At 45.9% G+C, this 18,692-nt stretch overlaps 4 protein-coding genes across 8 annotated transcripts; 1 reads left to right on the top strand and 3 right to left on the bottom strand.

Annotated features, from left to right (window-relative positions):
- Nucleotides 1–358: 358 nt before the first annotated feature.
- On the top strand, nt 359–704 carry lyrm5b (LYR motif containing 5b; the record flags this gene model as incomplete). Its single annotated transcript, XM_013264469.3, has 1 exon — nt 359–704. A coding segment is annotated over one exon (312 nt), but the record flags the coding sequence as incomplete, so codon positions are not given.
- Nucleotides 579–6,697, bottom strand: LOC102079684 (E3 ubiquitin-protein ligase RNF6). Of its 4 annotated transcripts, none has more exons than XM_019360900.2 (14): nt 6,579–6,678; nt 6,119–6,287; nt 5,384–5,489; nt 5,033–5,149; nt 4,156–4,272; nt 3,206–3,304; nt 2,603–2,719; nt 2,368–2,465; nt 2,193–2,291; nt 2,024–2,072; nt 1,609–1,673; nt 1,168–1,289; nt 978–1,077; nt 579–904 (listed from the first exon to the last, which is right to left on the bottom strand). In XM_019360900.2, the coding sequence occupies exons 3-14, from the start codon at nt 5,457–5,459 to the stop codon at nt 833–835; spliced, it is 1,131 nt and encodes a 376-aa protein (XP_019216445.1). In that variant the 5' UTR covers nt 5,460–5,489; nt 6,119–6,287; nt 6,579–6,678; the 3' UTR covers nt 579–832. The 4 variants fall into 4 exon arrangements, with proteins under 4 accessions (XP_019216445.1, XP_013121053.1, XP_005449198.1 ...); XM_013265599.3 differs by having other exon boundaries at nt 6,054–6,287; XM_005449141.4 differs by lacking the exon at nt 6,119–6,287 and having other exon boundaries at nt 2,404–2,465; nt 6,579–6,697.
- Nucleotides 6,698–7,731: 1,034 nt separating this feature from the next.
- LOC100690522 (E3 ubiquitin-protein ligase CIP8) lies at nt 7,732–11,908 on the bottom strand. The gene is made up of 11 exons (XM_005449142.4): nt 11,757–11,908; nt 11,462–11,665; nt 10,639–10,696; nt 10,172–10,553; nt 9,688–9,782; nt 9,527–9,610; nt 9,374–9,449; nt 9,053–9,144; nt 8,258–8,379; nt 8,068–8,167; nt 7,732–7,956 (listed from the first exon to the last, which is right to left on the bottom strand). The coding sequence occupies exons 2-11, from the start codon at nt 11,593–11,595 to the stop codon at nt 7,879–7,881; spliced, it is 1,221 nt and encodes a 406-aa protein (XP_005449199.1). The 5' UTR covers nt 11,596–11,665; nt 11,757–11,908; the 3' UTR covers nt 7,732–7,878.
- A 1,145-nt stretch (nt 11,909–13,053) lies between these two features.
- sycp3 (synaptonemal complex protein 3) lies at nt 13,054–18,388 on the bottom strand. 2 transcript variants are annotated; one of them, XM_005449143.4, is made up of 9 exons: nt 18,262–18,388; nt 17,893–18,066; nt 17,732–17,810; nt 17,441–17,475; nt 17,115–17,232; nt 15,900–15,999; nt 15,675–15,773; nt 14,411–14,515; nt 13,054–13,318 (listed from the first exon to the last, which is right to left on the bottom strand). In XM_005449143.4, the coding sequence occupies exons 2-9, from the start codon at nt 18,017–18,019 to the stop codon at nt 13,265–13,267; spliced, it is 717 nt and encodes a 238-aa protein (XP_005449200.1). In that variant the 5' UTR covers nt 18,020–18,066; nt 18,262–18,388; the 3' UTR covers nt 13,054–13,264. The 2 variants fall into 2 exon arrangements, with proteins under 2 accessions (XP_005449200.1, XP_003439417.1); XM_003439369.3 differs by having other exon boundaries at nt 18,162–18,304.
- Between the last annotated feature and the right edge of the window lie 304 nt (nt 18,389–18,692).

Raw genomic sequence — 18,692 nt, forward strand, 5'->3', positions numbered from 1 at the left:
AAGCGTGTAGGATGGAAATCAGCGGCGCCTTTATGACCGCAGAACTATCTGCAGATAAACCTTTGACTCTCTTTAGGAAAAGACTTTCTGTTATCAGCTTTAGACTAAGATAAGGTCTCTACAGGAAGCGCCCGCTGAAGGAATTACAAAGCAAGAGTCATCTTTGGTAAAGTGAATCACTAAAAGCACTCGTGGATCCTCGGAGGGTTTATCGCCAACATAAAGTGAACCTGGGAAGTCAGACTGTATTGAAGGTGTTCCTGCTGCTTGTCCTGATAAAACATATTGGCCTCTGGAGGTGTGTCAGACCTAAGATCAGAGTGATTTTAAGACCTGTGCTGATTTTAAGATCATGTGATCATCATGTGCTGTCATACATCGGCCGCCTTTTTGCCCTTTAATAAAAATAAAGACGTATTTTTGCTGCAGCTCTGATGCTAACACGTCCTCTTCCTCCTTGGAGCTCCTCTACCTCAGCCGGGAGTACCCCAAAGGTGGCGATTACTTCCGGGACCGTCTGAGAGCGGCGTTTGCCAGGAACAAGGCGGTGGAGGACCCCAAGCAGATAAAGGCCCTGATCGCGCGTGGCGAGTACATGGCCCGGGAGCTGGAGGCACTTTACTACCTGAGGAAGTACAGAGCGATGAAGAAGTGCTACTACGAGGACTAAACTGCGACGATGACACGAACGGCTCTGAGGTTTACGGTTCTAATCCTGAGGTCACATGACCACCGAGCGAAACCTTTAAATTAAAGTATTCAAAACAAAAACAAGTGTGAGTCCTCTTTCCTTCCTTCCTGTCTGCTCCCATAGGAAACAGTAGAAACAAGGTCAGAGGTCGGGGGGGGCGATGGCGTCTTTGTCGGCCAGGTTGACTCTGCAGATTGGACAGGTGGGGTTATCCTGAGGGGGAGGAGACAGGGTCAGGCGGCGTTCTGAGTTTATGTCATCTCCGTATAACCGAGCACGGCGTTACCTTCAGCCACTGGTCGATACAGTGGACGTGGTAGTCATGGAAACAGGGCAGCATCCTCAGCTTCTCGCCGTCGCTGTAGTCGCAGAAACAGATCTGACACCTGCCGGCCAATCAGCACAGAGACGTGTTAGCGTGCAGGTTTGGGGTTTGTTTGTTTTCAGCGTTACAAACGTCGAGCTCGGAGACTCACTGTGTGTTACCGCCGCTGCCGCCGCATCTCCGGAACACCTTGGTGGGAAACCTCTGGATATCCGTCGCACTCAGCTGATTGGTCCTCACGGCGCCCTGATGCTCCTCGAGCTCCAGCAGAGACTGAAAGACAAGCAGAGGCGTCAACACTCTGACATCTGGACCCTGATTGGTCCACGCTGATTACCTGCAGCCTTTAACTGTAAGAGTTTAACTGTAACATGAAGGAGGAGCGTAAAAAAGAGAACACAAACCAAGTCTGAGATAAAACATTAAAGAAAAAGAAGCTGTGCAGCTTTAAACTGACACGAAGAAGAAAAAAAGATTCAAATTAAAAACAACTTTTTGGAAAAAAGCTCCAAAGAAAGATTTTGACGTGATTTTTGTCCCTGAGTGGACAAAATCTGCAGAATGACTCCTCCCCCTCCTCAAGACTCCTCACCTCGTAGTCGTTTCCCTCAGCGTCATTAGATGTGGCGTCCCTACTCCCGCGATGACCAATCAGATCTGTGGAACGATCAGCAGAAGCAGACCGATTAAAGCGCTGCAACAGTGTCACGCTGCCCATTGGTCAGGTTTCTACGCTGTCGTTTGATTGGTCAGACAGGTTTGAGCAGCTTGTGTTTAACTGCTGAAACATGTGAAGAGGGCTTCGCTCGTCACGTTTACTGTAGATTTCTAATCAAAGCCTTGAAATCAGACGTTTGTTTAGTTTTTATAGAGAGAAAAAATATCTTTAAATCTTTACTTTAACAAGAGCGAGTAGAAAAACCACAAATACTACAAAGACCCAATTGGACTGAAATACTGCATGTATTTATACCACATCTCTGTAGTACTTGGTTTTTGGTGCTCACCTTCTCCGGAGGCCACCTGAATCATCCAGCGGCGCTCTGTGGGATGACCCTGCAGAGACAAGGTCACGGCTCAGTCAGCGAATCAAAGCAAAACGTCGCACGCTTCATGAATGCAGCACCACTTTTGATAATATTAAATCCACAATCAGACTGTGATTGGCTGCCTCACCCTGTGGAGGCGATGATGATGAAGCTGATGGAGGTGGTGATAATGGAGGTGGTGACGGTGTCTGCTGTGCAGCGTGGGCTCCACTTGGTCCAGCCGAACCTGGAGGAACAAACAGAAATGTGAACACCTGTTCGCTCTGCCTCAGGTGAGGTGTATGGTGCGAGTCTGCCTCCACCTGTAGGTGTCGGTGCAGCTCCTTGTGATCCCCCACCTGCTGTAAACCAGTGGCCTCCTCCTCTTCGTCGCTGACGACGAGCTGCTCCACCACCGCTGCTGCAGAACAAACAAAGCATCAGAAGAACCCTGAAGGTTCAGCAGGAGAATAGAACCACCGCCAGGCCAATCACGTTTCAATAATACCGATGTTCCCCATCGTTCTCAAGGTCCACCCCCCCAACACTGACACATACCGATCACTGAGTCGTCCTCCGCCTGCAGCCTTCGGGCCAGAGCCTCGTCTTCCTCCACCTGCTGTGAAGGAACTGCAGCCTCCTCCTCCTCGCAGCTGGAGATCTGCTCCTCCACAGCTGCAGGAGAAACCACTCGTCACAGACTCCATCATCATATAGTAATAATAAAAATAAGAGTTTGGACTGTGGGAGAACCGGAGAACCCACACAGAACCAGAACCTTCTCACTGTGAACCCTGCTGACCACCACACCGCCGTGACACAACATCACATGATGAAGATGATGATGAATGAAGGATATAGAATTAAAAGGCAAAACATTTAAAAAAATAAATACAAAATAAAACAAAATCAGAAAAAAACTTGAAAATTTTACAGTAAAACCAAACAAACCCTAAAACACCATGAAAAAGCAAATCAAGCGCTCCTTTCTTCCACAGTGAGAATCCTGCCCTGTATGCAAACCGTGGAAGTGGGAACAGTGATGTTTGCTCATCGAGCAGCTGTGAGTGAACGGCGAGCAGCGATTACCGAGCAGTGCCTGAAAGAAGCGCCCGTTTCACTCGCCGACTCCCACCACAGCCTAACGTAACGCTGACGTACCGATCTCTGAGCCAGACTCCACCTGCAGCTCCTCGTCATCCTCCGCCTGCTGGAAACAAATGGCGTCGTCCTTGCTGATGGCGAGCTGCTCCACCGCAGCTGCAGAAGAAACAAAGGATGAGACAAACCTCCACTGAGGGTTCAGCTGCTGAGTCAGCAGCCTCCGTGCTGCGTTCAAAGACACCACGCTGACAAAGTGTGACAGCACGAGTGACATGCATGTTAACTGTTGTAATAATAACTAATGTGGAGGATGCGCGTGTTCCTGCAACTGAGTCATCAGCAACATGTATGACGACCCATCAGAGCTTAAAACTGATTTATGAAGGTCGGAGATTCAGGTTGGTGGGAATGCTTCAACTTTCAAAGCTGAAAATCCCGCTTGGAAGTACGAATTTCTGACTTCCTGCTTTAAATGAAACAGAAACAGCCCAGAGGTTTTATAGTCGTTGTGTTGGGACGGGGCACTATGAGAGAACAGTGAACCCTGTGACGGAGACAAAAACTCAGGATGAAAGAGGACAGAATAAAATCCCAGGAAAGAAAAGAGCAAAGCCTTCATGAAGCTCAGACTGCTACTGTGACAACTACATGGTGGGGGTAGTTTTTGGGATTCACGCCCATTAAAATTAACAGGGAAAAATGCACAAACAGTTTTTCAGTTTGCAGGAGGAGACCACGCCCCCTCACCTCACTCCTCCACCTGTCTAACACACTTGGCTGATCTGGAAATTTTGGAGAAGTTGAAAGATAAAAGTGGAGTTTAGGAAACATCGGGAACTTTAATGTTCCTGATGCTGAGAGAAGAGTAACTCCAGGGTTGGTTCGGCTTGTTCGTGTCACCAACAACCGTCAGAGACGCTAAAACTAAAGCAGCAGTGAAAGAAGGGTTCCAATATTCAAACAGTTAAAATGATCCAGGTGTGTGTGTGTGTAACGCCGACACGTACCAATGTCCGAGTCGTCCTCCGCCTGCAGCCGTCGGGCCAGCGCCTCGTCTTCCCTCAGCTGCTGCGAACGAGCCGCAGCCTCCTCCTCCTCGCTGATGGAGATCTGCTCCACCACAGCTGCAGGAGAAACGACACAGACTCCATCCAGACCAAAGAAGATAGCCCCAGAGACATGTGCACCATTGAGTGATATTTAAAGTGCAAAAGACTAAAATTAATGAATCAATTAAAAATTATGTTTAATGAAATTCAAATTGACTCGTGACCACAGCCAATCACAGTCGTTCCCTACAGGACAGCTTGGACAGGGCCGTGTGAAGGAGGGGGGCTGAGGGGGTTGCAGTCTCCCCACTCCCCACTTCAGAGAAGGCGGAGCATGGTCACCCTTCACCTCCGTCAGCACCAACTGCAGCTTTGACAGTTTTTTTTTGTTGTTGTTTTTTTAAGTACAGGCCGAGCTGGGAAGTACCAGTGGTCCTGTTTTTGGTTTTGCTCCTGTTAGTCTAAATTACCAGGACCAGTTTAGGGGCGGAGCCTAGTTTGTTCTTGGCCATCCTCCGTCTGTTTTAGTCAGAGTGCTTGTCTCTTTATGTGAGTCTCGATTGAGGGTTCCTCTGTGTTCCTCTGACCCATAAAGTCAGGTACACGTCGCCAAATACGAAAAATGAACAAAGGTGTGAAAAGTCTTACTTCCGTGTTTCATTTGTCAAAGACACGCATGGCAGGAAGTTGTAATACATAAGTATTACATACATAAGTCACATGACGTTCATAGCAGTTAGAGGAGTTATTTAGTATTAGCGTTTTCTTTGGTTCACTTACAAAAGCAGCAGACGGACAGGTGAAGACCCCCCCCCCCGATAAGACCGACACGTACCGATGTCTGAGTCGTCTTCCGCCTGCAGCCGTCGGGCCAGCAGCTTATCTTCCTCCATCTGCTGTAAACGAACCGCAGCCTGCTGCTCCTCAGTGATGGAGATCTGCTCCACCCCAGCTGCAGGAGAAGAGATTAATGTTTGATTCAGAGTTTAAAACAGTGAAATATTCAAAGGGTAACATGCTTGCCCCTTTGCAACCCCCTTTTCAGTATATTGCTGTTGGTGCTCTATGAATAAAATGGCATTGAATGATCTCCTCACACTGACTGCACCGCCTGTCTAAGCTGGTAAATTCTATAGAATTACATAAAGTCCCCAACCACCACCACCACCACCGCCACGACATGTACCAAATTCTGAGTCGGCTTCTAGCTGCAGGCGTCGGGCCAGCGCCTCGTCTTCCTCCACCTGCTGTGACCTCCTCATTGTCACTGATGATGAACTGCTCCAGCACAGCTGCAGGACAAACGACTCATGAGAAAACAGTCACTGATTACAAATGCAAGTTTTTAACACCATGAATCTGTGGAATGAGCCCAGTGATAAAAACAGCAGATTGTCCCTCACCTGGAAATCTGCTCACCTGCAGCTCTCTGTGCAGGTGAGCAGATTTCCTGGTTGCTCTTTATTCCTGCTTTCTATTATTTATCTTTTATTTATACATATACAACAACAATAAAGGCCTATTCTATTCTAACATTTACAGTTTTTCATAAAAAATATGAAAAAATATTATTATTACTATGTAATAATAATTTATTGAACAGTCTGGTGTTAAATGAACATATGATGTTTTATTTTTAAACAGTTTTGTCAGATTTCTAAAATATTTGTGTTTCCTTGTTTTTACAGCAGGTGGTTCAATAATTTATTAAGCACTGTGGATATTATTGGATCATAATTACTGATACTGATGTTGCAGCAGCTAATTATTGCCGTGGGGTTGGAGCTACAATAATGCAATTAATCAGCAAACCAATAAGACAGTTGAAAATAAAGTGTAGGAAACGTAATATTTGCCTCAGTAAAACTGAAATACTTGGATTCAGTACAATAACGTGTATTTCAGTGAAGAACTCGAGTACATGTACTCAGCTCCTGGTGGTTGGTGATCAGGTAGGGTGCCACCCCATGCACCCGTGTCCCCGGACACGCCCCTGGACTGACGGTGTTTGAATGTTCCGGTGGCGCAGGGGTGTGTCTATCGGTACATCTGCTACAAACCGAGCAGTGACGTCTCTCGGAGAAGTGTAACTGCAGGATGAAGCTCAGATTCAGTTTCCTGTAAAGTCTGACTCTGTGGGTCCGAATCCTTTCTCTGTCAGCCACACTTTCCTGATTAGCACTAGCACTTTCATAACAGGCTGAAAGGATCCGGATGCTCCGACTGTCACGGCCGAGGAAGTGAAAGTAAAAGTTTGTGATTTGAGCTGATTCATGACGCAGCGGTAAAATCATAAGAACGAAAATGAAAGCTGCTAGTTTAAACTATAGTTACTATTTTAACCATAATAATAATAACAGAGGAGAGCACTGAGCACCTACCTTGCCTGGAGGTCTGCATTTGATACTCAGAGAGGCACACGCTGGGTGGCAGGGAGGCTCTCCGACTATATACATATACGTGACGTGTCGTAAGCCCCGCCCACTCTTCTTTAATTAGATCTGAGCGGCTCTGACGTTTAATGAGAGTAGAGTTCATTTCACCAACACAATGAAAACTCGTTCATCTTTCTGCTTCACACACACACACACACACACACACACACAGGTGTGTCACAGTCCCCACCCACACACCCAGGACTTCACCTGTCACCTGAACTCACCATCACTGATATCCACACACCTGATGAGACTGTGGGAACTGGTAGAGGTTAAAGGATACAATATATCTATGTGTTTTAGGTCGAGAATTGCTGAGGCTGGATTTGTTGCCTCTACTGTATCAGTAATAGCTGGATAATAAAGTTTCACGTGTATTTTTATTATCGGCTCCACACTGATCCGACAAAACTGCACACTAACCCACAGAAACACCAAAGTCACAGAAAAACACAAATCCACAGTAGAAAAGGAGACCAGTGGCTCGTTTCCTGTGAGGTTAAAATTAATGTTTTTGTGAATGGAGTCTGGTGGAGAGTAAAGGCTTCACTTCCACCTGACAGCAGCTGCTTTCCACCTGAAACGTGAATAGTTAACAACTTTGAGCCTTCTGATTCTTCCTGTTAAAAAGGAGTTTTTCCTTCCCAAAGTGGTCACAGGGGGTCATCTGATTGTTGGGGTGTATTATTTTAGGGTCCTTGTCTTACAGCATAAAGCACCACGAGGCTCTGCTGTTGTGATTTGGTGCTATGTAAATAAAATAGAATGGAATTAAATTTATGACCTAAATAAAATACTTTTTATTATTTTTGAACATTTAAAGGACACATCAACACAAAGCAGACTAAATAAAATGTTGCAGCTTTTCTAAACTCTGCATTACAGGAAGTCTGAAGAGTTTTGTTCAGAGGACAAATTAATATGTTCTGTAAAATCATTTTTTATATTTTATAAAAAATTCAAAATTATGTCATTAAACAGAAACTATGTAAGGTTTTAAAAACTAAAACAAATAAACACAATTAAGACATAAAAAGGTCAAACTTACAGAAATGTACTGGTTGCTCATCAATGAATAAATGAAAATGCGACTCGCTGCGAGGTTTTATTGTTTTATTCCTGTGGTCACATGAGCACCGACAAACCTTTAAATAAAAATATAAAAAACTAAAAAACAGAAGTCTGAGTCGTCCTTCAGGAGACACGAACCCGTCTGCTCCGATAGAAAACTGTAGAAACGAGGTTAGAGGTCAGAAGTCGGGGGGGCGACTGCGTCTCCATCAGCCAGGTTGGCTCTGCAGATGGGACAGGTGGTGTTATCCTGAGGAGGAGGAGAGACACAGGTGAGGAGACGGGTTTAAGGAGGGGCTCTAAAAACAGGCGGGCGCGAACGGCGCATGCCCTGCGACATCAGCCGTGACCCGGGGAGTACCTTCAGCCATCGGTCGATACACTGGACGTGATAGTCATGGAAACAGGGCAGCATCCTCAGCTTCTCGCCGTTGTCGTAGTCGCAGAAACAGATCTGACACCTGCCGGCCAATCAGCACAGAGACGTGTTAGCGTGCAGGCTTGGGGTTCATTTGTTTTCAGCGTTACAAACGGCGAGCTCGGAGACTCACTGCGTGTTCCCGCTGCCACTGCTGGATCCCTGAAACACCTTGGTGGGAAACCTTTGGATTTCCCTCCGACTCAGCTTCCTGGATACCACGGCGCCCTGACGCTCCTCGAACTCCAGCAGAGCCTGAAAGACGAGCAGAGGGGTCACGGGGTCACGCTTCTCTTACGGTGACTCGTATGTTCACACAGAATTATGACAGGAAAAACATTTGTAATAATTTAACGTCCGTTTGAATATTACGATCATTGGCTACGGAAGATATGGAACGCGCGATTCAGGACAGAGTATCAAAAAAATGAAACATGAGAATAAAATCGGCCTCCACAGCGTGTCTTTGTCCCGACTTCCTCCCCAACTGCTCTCTCAGACGGCCTCTCTGAGACTGGTTCTCCTGGAGGTTTCTTCCTGTTAAAATGGAGTTTTTCCCTTCCCACTGTCGCCAAGCGCTTGTTCATAGGGGGTCATATGATTGTTGTGTTCTGAGTATAACTGCAGGGTCTTTACTGTACAGCATGGAGCACCCTGAGATGACTGTTGTGGTGATTCCGTGCTGTGTAAATAAAACTGAAGTAAAGCGGGGTTGGAGACACCGATGCTCAGCAGTGAGGTCCTGGTTATGATTGCCACACCTCTAACACCAACACAGAGTTAGGCTTTGATTTGTTTCTGCTGTAATAAGCTGTCCCGGACTTCCAGGTAACTGGTGGGTGGAGCTGACTCAGTTTAGGTTGCAGCACACTTCATTTCAAACAAACGTGAGGCCTCCCACCTCCATCAGTCCTCTGAGCCTCCTCACCTCGTAGTCGTTTCCTTGAAGGTCGTCTGAAAAGTCGGGTATGCCGTTCCTCCTCCTGCCCCGCCCACGTCTTCTACGCTGTCCAATCAGGTCTGTGGAAACACATCAGCTGCATCAGGGGAAGCAAAATGACTGAAAACTGATTAAAACTCTAGACACAGCTGGAGAATCAGGAGGTCACAGATCGCATGTTCAGTCTCCCTCCTACTGACCAATCAGGTGTGAGCAGGCTCTTGTTTACTTGCGAACACTTGATTAATCGCTGCACTAAACTCCAGTGACATCATCACGGATGTCTTTCCGCTGAGGTTCGTTCCTTACCTTCTTCCAGCCCCACAAGAGGAGAGACGGCAGCGAGCACCTGAGACATCCAGCGAGGCTCCACGTAGGGATAAAACTGCAGAGAGAAGGTCACACCTGAGTCCACAAACCAAACCCCGTACCTGCACACTTCCTTCACTCTGAGTGTCTCACCCTGTGGTGGCTCTCCTGATGAAGGTGATGGTGATGATGCTGGTGCCTGCCGTGAAGCTCGGACTCCTCTCGGTCAAACTGAGCCTGAAGGACAAAAAGGAAACGTGAACACCTGTCCGCTCTGCCTCAGGTGAGGTGTTTGCGTCCGGGTTAGCTTCTACCTGCAGGCTGCGGGCCAGCGCCTCGTCTTCCTCCATCTGTAGTGAACGCACGGTGGCCTCCTCATCGTCGCTGATGATGATCTGCTCCACCGCAGCTGCAGGAGAAATGACAGAAACATCACTGAGAGTTTGTCTGACAAGTCACACTCGAGCTGATGAGTTTCCTCATAAACAGTTTTCTCCATCTGTTCACAGAAACACCCGCCAACTTCCACCAGACTCCAGTGAAAAAACGTCGATTTTTACCTCAAAACGTTTACTTCCTGTTCGCTTCCTGTGACGTCTGGATGTTAAACTGTGAATGTGAAGTCGCACAAAAACACAAACTCAGCTGAGCAGCGGCAGGAGAACAGCTGCCGTCCTCTACGAGGCTAAATTCCTGTTTTTTTAAATGGAGTCTTGTGGAGAGTAACGAGTGTCACTTCAGAGACTTTTCTGTAAAGCTCAGATTCAGACAGGAAGTGTGACAGCCGAACCCTCGTACCTGCAGAGGCGCCGCCTTCATCACCGTTCAGCCACCTCCTCTCCTCTTCGGTGAGGAAGGACAGCGAGTTGGAGCTCGACGCTGCGGATGGAGGCGGTGACACCGACGGTGACGCCAAAGTATTCGTCTCATTTGGTTTCGGCTGAAGGACTGATACCGGAGTGAGGTAGGAAGAGGACGATAAGGAAGAAGACGAAGAGGACGATGAGGATCCAGTGGACCGCGGGGCTTCCAGCCAGCTGCCCAAAGCAAACGTCCTGAGAGAGGACGCGGGAACGAAGCCCCCGCTCTGCTTGGCCAGCCGCCGGCGTTTAGAACTATGTGAAAAAGCTTGCTTGCTGGGGGTGGGACACTCCGGTTCTGGAGAGCTGTCCACCGGCACCTGAGGGGAATAAAATAACTCTGTGAGTCTGCGATGACGAGTTGACTATGATGGGATTCAGTCAGGCAGCGGGGCAGCGACTCACCGGGCTGAAACGCTCCTCTATGACGCACCGGCGCCTCCGACGCTTGGCGAGTTGCGGGCTGGAGCAAAGAGACAGATTTCACCACAACACCAAAATAACACGTCCATCACACATAAAGTAAATAAATAAATACTGAAACCCTGGCGGTAAATATCTGTGTGTAATTCACTGTTTGCAGGAATAAAACTTACGTTTTCAGACTTCTTTAATCTGAGAACTTTTTACTGCAACCCTCATCCACCCAGTCGCATGTGCACTCTTATCTAAAATCCCCATGCCGAAGGAATCCCCCGACCTCTGACCTCATTTCTACAGTCACACGCTCAGTCACGGGAACTATAAAGTACAGCCTTAATGATGTCGTCACGATGTGTGATCTGAATGTGTGAAGAATGAAAAATTACAGTCACTCTGGGCTGGAACATCTCGAGGGTCACGTGACCACTGTGAGGTCATCATCAGTGATAACCCAAACTTAAGGAGAGCCTGTGTACACTGGGCTAAATTATAATCTATAAGGCAAAGTGTGTATTCATGTGTGACACGTCACTGCCCGTCCCGATGGTCGTGCTCTCGCTCAGTTTCATCCTTTAAAAAGGGTCAAGATCTTGCTGAGTGGATGAAGAGCTCATTTCCAGTTAAAGCACCACAGACAGGAAGTGTGTGTACTCTCCAGAGTAAAGGTCACAAATACAGGGAAGCCCCAGACTCACAGCAGAGCAGCTGTTACTGCAGCTCCCAGGAACTCGGACCAATACGAGCCTGAACAACATGTACGTGCAATTTCCTGTATGTGTGCTAACGTGCCACGGGTGCAGGGTACCTGGGGGTTTCCGGGACGATGACGGGCAACTCGGGGTACGGGACATCGTCCGAGTCGAGCAGGCAGCCTCGGTTCAGCCCTCCGGGGCTGTCCGGCTCCGATGAACAAGGGCTGTCCGCTAACTTGCCCTCCATGCTCTCCTCTTCTTCCCCCAGCAAACACCTGGTACCCGAATCACCTGAGACTCAGACTCATGTCAGGCCGCTGAGTGGGAACAAAGCAAAGGAGGCGCGTTTAGCGAACACGGCGAGCAGATCGGAGAGTTAGCTCCAAGAGGCGCGAGCAAACAACTCACCGTCGACCGGAACAAGCACGAACCCGGAGAACCAAAACTCACAGAGCCAAAAACCAAAGAATAAAACTTTCGCCCCTTTCTCGGGTCGTTAACGTTAACTCCGCCGCTTGGACCAAAACAGGAAGTTCTCTTCACAATAAGAGCGAGCACTTCCGGTGTCACCGGGAAAAGTACCCAAGACTCCCCCCAGCGGCCTGGACGACTTTCAGTTTTAGATAAAACAAAAGAAGTTCAAACCTTTGGGTAACATTTACGTATTTTTGGTAATAAATCAAAGCTGTGGAGGAGGAAAATATGAGCTATATAAAAACTTTTACTAAAGCAGCTTTGCATGATTCAGATTTGAGAAATCCTGCTTTGGCTGGAGCCTCAGGGATTAGCTGTACATACAGAAACAGGAAATAAGGAGAAGCAGAGTCAGTCAGTGTAAAATGACACAGTGATATCTTGGTCTTTGTTACTTGAATCCCACCATATAATTGGTTTGTGTCTGTGGCTTTGGTGAGGCGGCTTTTAGGCTGATTACACTCACACAGCAGTTCCCAGTGTGAGACATCTGCTCTGAGATCTGTCTAATGCTGGCCTCCACTGACTCCCATGTATAGAAGCACATCATTCAAAGCTTTTAATGTTTAACACAAACTCTAAGATTTCTTGAGGGGAATCCTTCGGTTTTAGTTATTGCTGATCTGTGAGCCTCAGTGAGGCTGTGATCTGAACTTGACTGACCACACTCTTCCCCGAGGGCAGGGGGAGACAAACAGGTGATGTTGGGGAGGGTGTGGTCTCTTACAATACACCTGGATTTCCTTTAGAGTCGGCTGAATTTCGCAGGGGGCTTCTCTCCTGGTCAGCAGATGATGAGGCAGGCAAGCGGAGGTAAAAGCCTTTGTTGGTCCTCCCCACCCCATGTGAGATGTTCAAAAGCTGTTTAAAACTCTATCCTCTCTATTTGGTTAAAAAGTCAGAGTTTAACATATGAAAGAAAACTCAAACTTGTGACTTGCTGAGGCAAAATGACAAAAACATTTAGAAATGAAACATTTTGAAAGATAAAAATGAAAAAATATTGAACAAAAAACTCAAATAAAAAAAAAATAAAAGGAAAAAATGAACAAATTAAAATATTTTAAAAAGCTGAGTGCTGTTTTGCCTTCTTTGCGCTCTCCTCCTGGGCAGTGATGAGCTCCTGCTTTCCTTTGTTTCACCTCACAGTCAACCCCGAATTCTTCACATTCAGCTTCAGGACACAACAAACGAGTAATGAGGAGAATAAAAAGCAGACTAATCAAAGCTGTCGCTGTATCACCAACACGTTCTTTATTTTTATAACTTCAGGAGCAAAGAATAAAAGGATGAATCGAAACTGCAGCGGAGCTCAGCCTGGAGCCGCTTGTCCACAAACCCAGCAGTGAAATCAGAACTCGGGCGAGAACAGTTCATGTTTTAATGAAACATGTGAGAACCACGAGGAACGAGCAGAACTGAAGCCTCTGGAGGGCGGCGGCCTAGAAAAGCATCGACTGCAGGGACTTCCGGACCGTGGCCATCTCCTGCTGTTGCTGTGGAAACACACCAACATCACAGAGTCAGCACCCGTTTTTATCAGTGTTTTTAACGTTTTCAGGGAACAGCAAAGACAGGAGCTAAAAGTCTCTCTGCTGCTCTCTTTACAGAGAAACGTGACGAGCTCATCACTTCATATGAAGAGAGTCTGCAAAAAATGAAAGATAAATAAATGACACCGATAAGGCTCATGATAGAAACTCCATCACCCATCAGATCAAAGTCTGAGTTTATATCAGAAACCTGTCTGTGACGTCACTCTTCTTCTTCACACAGATTCATACTGTGAGCTTTTATTTAGAAAAAACCTACTAAACTAAACTTCCCTTTCCTGTTCTTATGTGGTGGTTTTGCTGCTGGCTGAACGCACCGGCCGTTTCTCAATTCTCAAGTACGCGAGTACGTACTCGCGTTCTCGGCGAGTACGTACTTGCCGAGAACGCGAGCACGGACTCGCGATATGTACAACTGGAACACCTGCGTACGTGATGATGTCACAGGTCCGGAGTTTTTACTGCCGTCCCCTCCTAATTTAACTGTGAGTAACATGTTATGAAGCTTAACTGTAATCACAGCCAAACCGGTTTACTCAGGAACAAATAAAACACTGAAATAAACCAAACATTAACATTTAGAAGTGATCTAAGTGACTTATATATCATTTTTAACCTCAGTAGTGAAACCTCTATTAATAAAAATAGTGTACATGTACATACGTGTACATACCTTAATAAAAACAAGCAGGTGAGATGTTAGAACGCTTTTATTTCTATTGTAGTGGACACTCAATACTATAGACAGCTGCTGGAGTTTCTTTAACCTGAGTAGTGAGAAGACCGCGAGCGGGGTGGAAACGATGTGCTGGGAGTCCGCTGTTGAGTTTTGGACGAAATGCATTCTGGGATATTTAGCTGTACCAAGTCCACACCAATGCATGCTCGATAAAACGGGCGGAGCGAGAACACATCCGGGACTTTTTCACGTTCTCGGCTTGATGCGTACTTCGAATTGGAACAGTACTTGGTCTCCGACTGATGACGTATCACGAGTACACGAGAACGCAAGTACGCATATTGAGAAATGCCCACCGTGTCCATGAGGATCTTCTTCTGCAGGGAGGCCATCTCCTTTCTCAGCTCTTGTTGCGCCCCCTGCAGGAAAGACTCGTGGCTCTTCTCCATGTCCTCCATGTTCTAAAGAACAAACAAACAAAAAAAGAAAAGAGGTTCAGGCAGATTTTTCACATTCTGGCGACACTCTCGATGGAGGACACTGAACGACAGCTACCAATTCGGAACCACGATAACAGAGTTCTGGCTGATTGGAGCTGGCTCGGACCCGGCTTATCCAAGTACAAGAAGCGGCTACAGCTGTTCACAATCCCACAAGGCTGGCCGACATGATAGACGATGGGCAGGGCTGTGAGGACTCAGACTGTGTTTATTGAACGCAATATGGATAAGATCTTGGAGAAGAACAACGGGAATTGAGAGAATTGGTGACCAGTGATGAACATTAGACCTACTGTAAAATTGGAAGCAGTTTGTTCGCACTAACCAAAACAACTACCATCTTCATCTCATGCGGCCCCCTGGCGCCAGCTGGATGCTCGAGGCAAAAGCTGACGGGAATAACAAAATTCTTTTTTAGATAATAGGACTGTTGTTGTGACTCTCTCCCTCCTCCTTCAAGTTCACCCGCGTCGACCGAAGATTGTTGACTTTTGCCCAACCGGGTGAAGGGACACTTTCTCTCGGCTGAACATGAAACACACACACACAGACCTACACTCACCCCCCAACCCCCTCCAAACGCCTTCGAAGCTTATGTCTTCTATGTTGTGAGATGTGATGATTCATGTGCTGAGGTGTGTTTTTTCTGTTCTCAAACTGATCTCCCTGTTGGAGCTCAGTCTGGGGGGAGTTCTTTTTTTGTGCATGTTGTGCATTTTCTATGGTTTCGGTTAAGGTCGCTGCTCGTGTGGTCGACCGGCCAGTGCTACCTAGCCTGACCATTCTCCCCAATGTGATGTTTGTGTATTGTATGTATGGTCGGCAAGGTATCATCTATCTTAATTGCCCCTTGGGGATAAATAAAGTTTTTTTGACTTTGACTCTGAGATGAGGTGAGGAGAGAGATTAAATTCTCAGATGACCAGTGATGTCTGCAGGTGTGTCACCCTTTAAATTCTGCTTAACCTCAGCAGTGCTGCTTATCATGGCCCCTCAAGCTGTGCAGTGTGGACTTGTTTTTGACATATTTCATTTCAGAGAGAAACAGGTGTGGGTATTCCTGAGATCCCGAGTAAAAACACAGAGTTGGTGCCCCTGAGCTGCTTCTGACATGCTTCACCTTGACAAACTGCTCGTACAGCTCTCTGACGGTCTTCAGCTTCTGGTTTTGCACGACTCTGGCCTGCTGCAGGATCTTCTGCTGCTGCCGGAACAGATTCTGCAGACAGAGAAGAAGAGTCTCCGTCGGCAATGGCTCTTCATCGGCATCACAGGTGAAGCACCTGAAGCCGTCGGTGCGCAGTATGTGAGGGTAAAACAGTTAAAGTGAACAGAGGGGACTGACGTTGAGCTTCTCCTCCTGCTCCTCGGCTCGCTGGGCTTCGGTCTCCCACTGCTGCAGCGCTGACGACACCTGCTGGGAATACTGCTGCGTCATCTTCTGCCTGCAAACACAGCAGAAATGATTTCCAGTCATTTAGTTATGGATTCACTGGCTGACCTTTGTGACATCAGTTTGAAGATATTTAAAGATGAATTAATGAACTTTTCAAACAGTGCTGTGTTTACACAGGCTCGGGATCAGCCAGCTGAGCTGCAGTGTTCTGACTGAGCTGATGTTTATCCTGGCTGAGGCCGGAACGCTCTGCAGGAAACCGTCTGTGACAGGTCACACCCGCCCCCTCTTTTACAGAGCTGCCAACAGGCGCCTTTATTTAAAAGTGAAACGACCACCCAGACAGAAAGTCGCATGCCACGCAAGGCTAAAGCTTTCTTGTTTATGCTCTGTAGACGACACTTCTTCACGGGACGAGAGAGCCGCCTCGTCTTCATAACGCCAACGTTCTCTGAGAAAAAACAAGTTAAACAGAAGGTTATGCACAGAGAGCGAAGCGATGTCCCGGAATAAAAATCAGCTCCTGTATCTGCTGATATTAAAAGGCTGACCAGCCCAACTTTAACTGTACAGGTGCTTATTTGAACCCTGTGAACTCACTGTCAGCCATACACTGGGGAAGTCGAGTCTTTTAATTGATCTATTCACTAATTAACTGCGTAACTGTTACAATTTAACATGTTTTTTAATTATTTGTGTTCTTTTTCAAACTTAACTGTTTAAAAAAAAAACCCTGTGTGACCTTCACTTCAGTCTTTTACAGTGTTTTAAAATGGAACAGGTTTAAATATTATTTCTTAACAAAACATAAGGAAATTAAAGACATTTTAAAATCCTAATTTTCTTTTCAGACTCTTTCATGAACCCTGGTCGCATCAATGCTGTCGTGAAGTCACTGAGAATCCAGAAATAACTATTTTTTAGGTAAATGCCTCCCTACGTGCTCAGTTATGCATCTTTTGGTGACACTAAATGACAAAAACTCAGATTTGAAGAATATTTAAAGAGATTTAATTTCCCCGTCTTTCACTTTAGAGCGCTGAACAATTCCCAGGAATTCGTGACGTGATTCTGGAGCTCGTTTTTAAGGATGTGGTGACTGTTCTAAGACTGAATTTCAACCATTTCTCTGAGTGTTTGTGAAGTGGAGGGAGCAGGAATAACCTCTGGCTGTGGTAGTTGTTCCACAGCTGCTCCAGCTTGTGTTGGCTTCCCTTCATGTAGTTCTTCGTCAGACACTCCAGACGTTTCTTCTTGGCCTGCATCACCTTGCTGATGTCAGCTGGAAGGACAAACAGATATGTGATACTGTGCTGATAAAACACGAGGAAACACCGCTGCTTTCTGTGAACCATTTCATCCTTTCTTTGGTCAAAATGCTGAAAGATGTTGTGTTATATTGACACATGAGCAGTCTAACAGGGACTGAAGATGACGTTACGCCTAATGATTTTTCCAATAACAAATTCAATTAAAAAAACGCTTCTTACCTCCAAACTTCTCCAACATGGACTGCACCTCATTTCTGAAAATAAAAAGAGGAAACACGCCAAGATCGATGGCGTTAAACACACATTAAATTCAATGAAAAAAAGGTTTCATTATCAACTTTATCAAATTTGAACATTTTCATCTTAATAGTATAACAATAAGCTTCATATCTTCAGGTTTTGGACTGTTAGGCTAATCAAACATGACATTTAAAACATGATCTTGTTATACGGGGAAACTATAGGAGCTATTTTAAAAGACAAAACTATTAATTAAGAAATAATAAATACCCCACAGCACAGGGAACCGCCTCCTCCTCAAAGTCAGCCGGTCTCTTCTTTGCCAGCTTGTCCACTATTGGAGTTTCATCTTAAATCATGAGAAAGTGGTTATATTTTACTTGGAACACCTTAAAATCAGCTCCTACAGTTATCCGGGTGACCCAGCTCACCTTCTCTGACTTCATCCTCGGAGCCACTCAGCTCCTTCTTCTCCGGCTCAGGAGTAAAATCAAAAGGCTTTTTATCTGTTCTCTCCTCCAGGAGTTTCTTTTTCATCTGTTTCCTGGCTGCTGCCATCCTCCTAGCTCTTACTGCTGCCAAATATTACACAAAGAAAAAGAAAGCTGGTGGCAAACCACCCAGTGCTAGTGTTAGCTTGAATAATAAAATTAGCTTTTTAATAAGGTATTAAAGAATTAAAAAATATTGCTAATGACACCTGTTTAGTTTAAAGCGAACTAGCGGACAAGGCTCGATTTTAACTAAATCCGAAAAGCAGCTTCGAGTTTTAACTCTCCTTTATTTAGATAAAAACAAACCTGAATGAAAATAGTCTGCTAGCTTGCTGAATCCACTAGATTCCCGCCACAACCTTAGCCCGAAGCCCAAACTCCGCCGAATCTCGCCGAACCCCGCCCACAAAGCAGAAGACCAAGTATGGAAGGACATTAGTGTCAATATTAAAAATACATAAATACGAATATAAATAAATATTAAATATTAGACCACAAATGCAATTTGATAAGTATGGTAAAAAAAAAATCAAAGAAATATTCAATAAAAAATCCATAGTAAATAAGAAATCAATTATAATTAGGATATCAGACACAACACCGTTACCAAATGATTTCTAATAACAATAAATGTTTACAAGGTTTCAACCAATTGCTTTAGTAACAAATTGAATTTTAATGTAAAAAGAATGGAGGGAGTTGCTCTAGTTTATAAAAGTTCAGTCTTACCTGAAACT

The sequence above is a fragment of the Oreochromis niloticus genome, linkage group LG7 (genome assembly GCF_001858045.2).
Source record: "Oreochromis niloticus isolate F11D_XX linkage group LG7, O_niloticus_UMD_NMBU, whole genome shotgun sequence".
Classification (NCBI taxonomy): Eukaryota; Metazoa; Chordata; class Actinopteri; order Cichliformes; family Cichlidae; genus Oreochromis; species Oreochromis niloticus.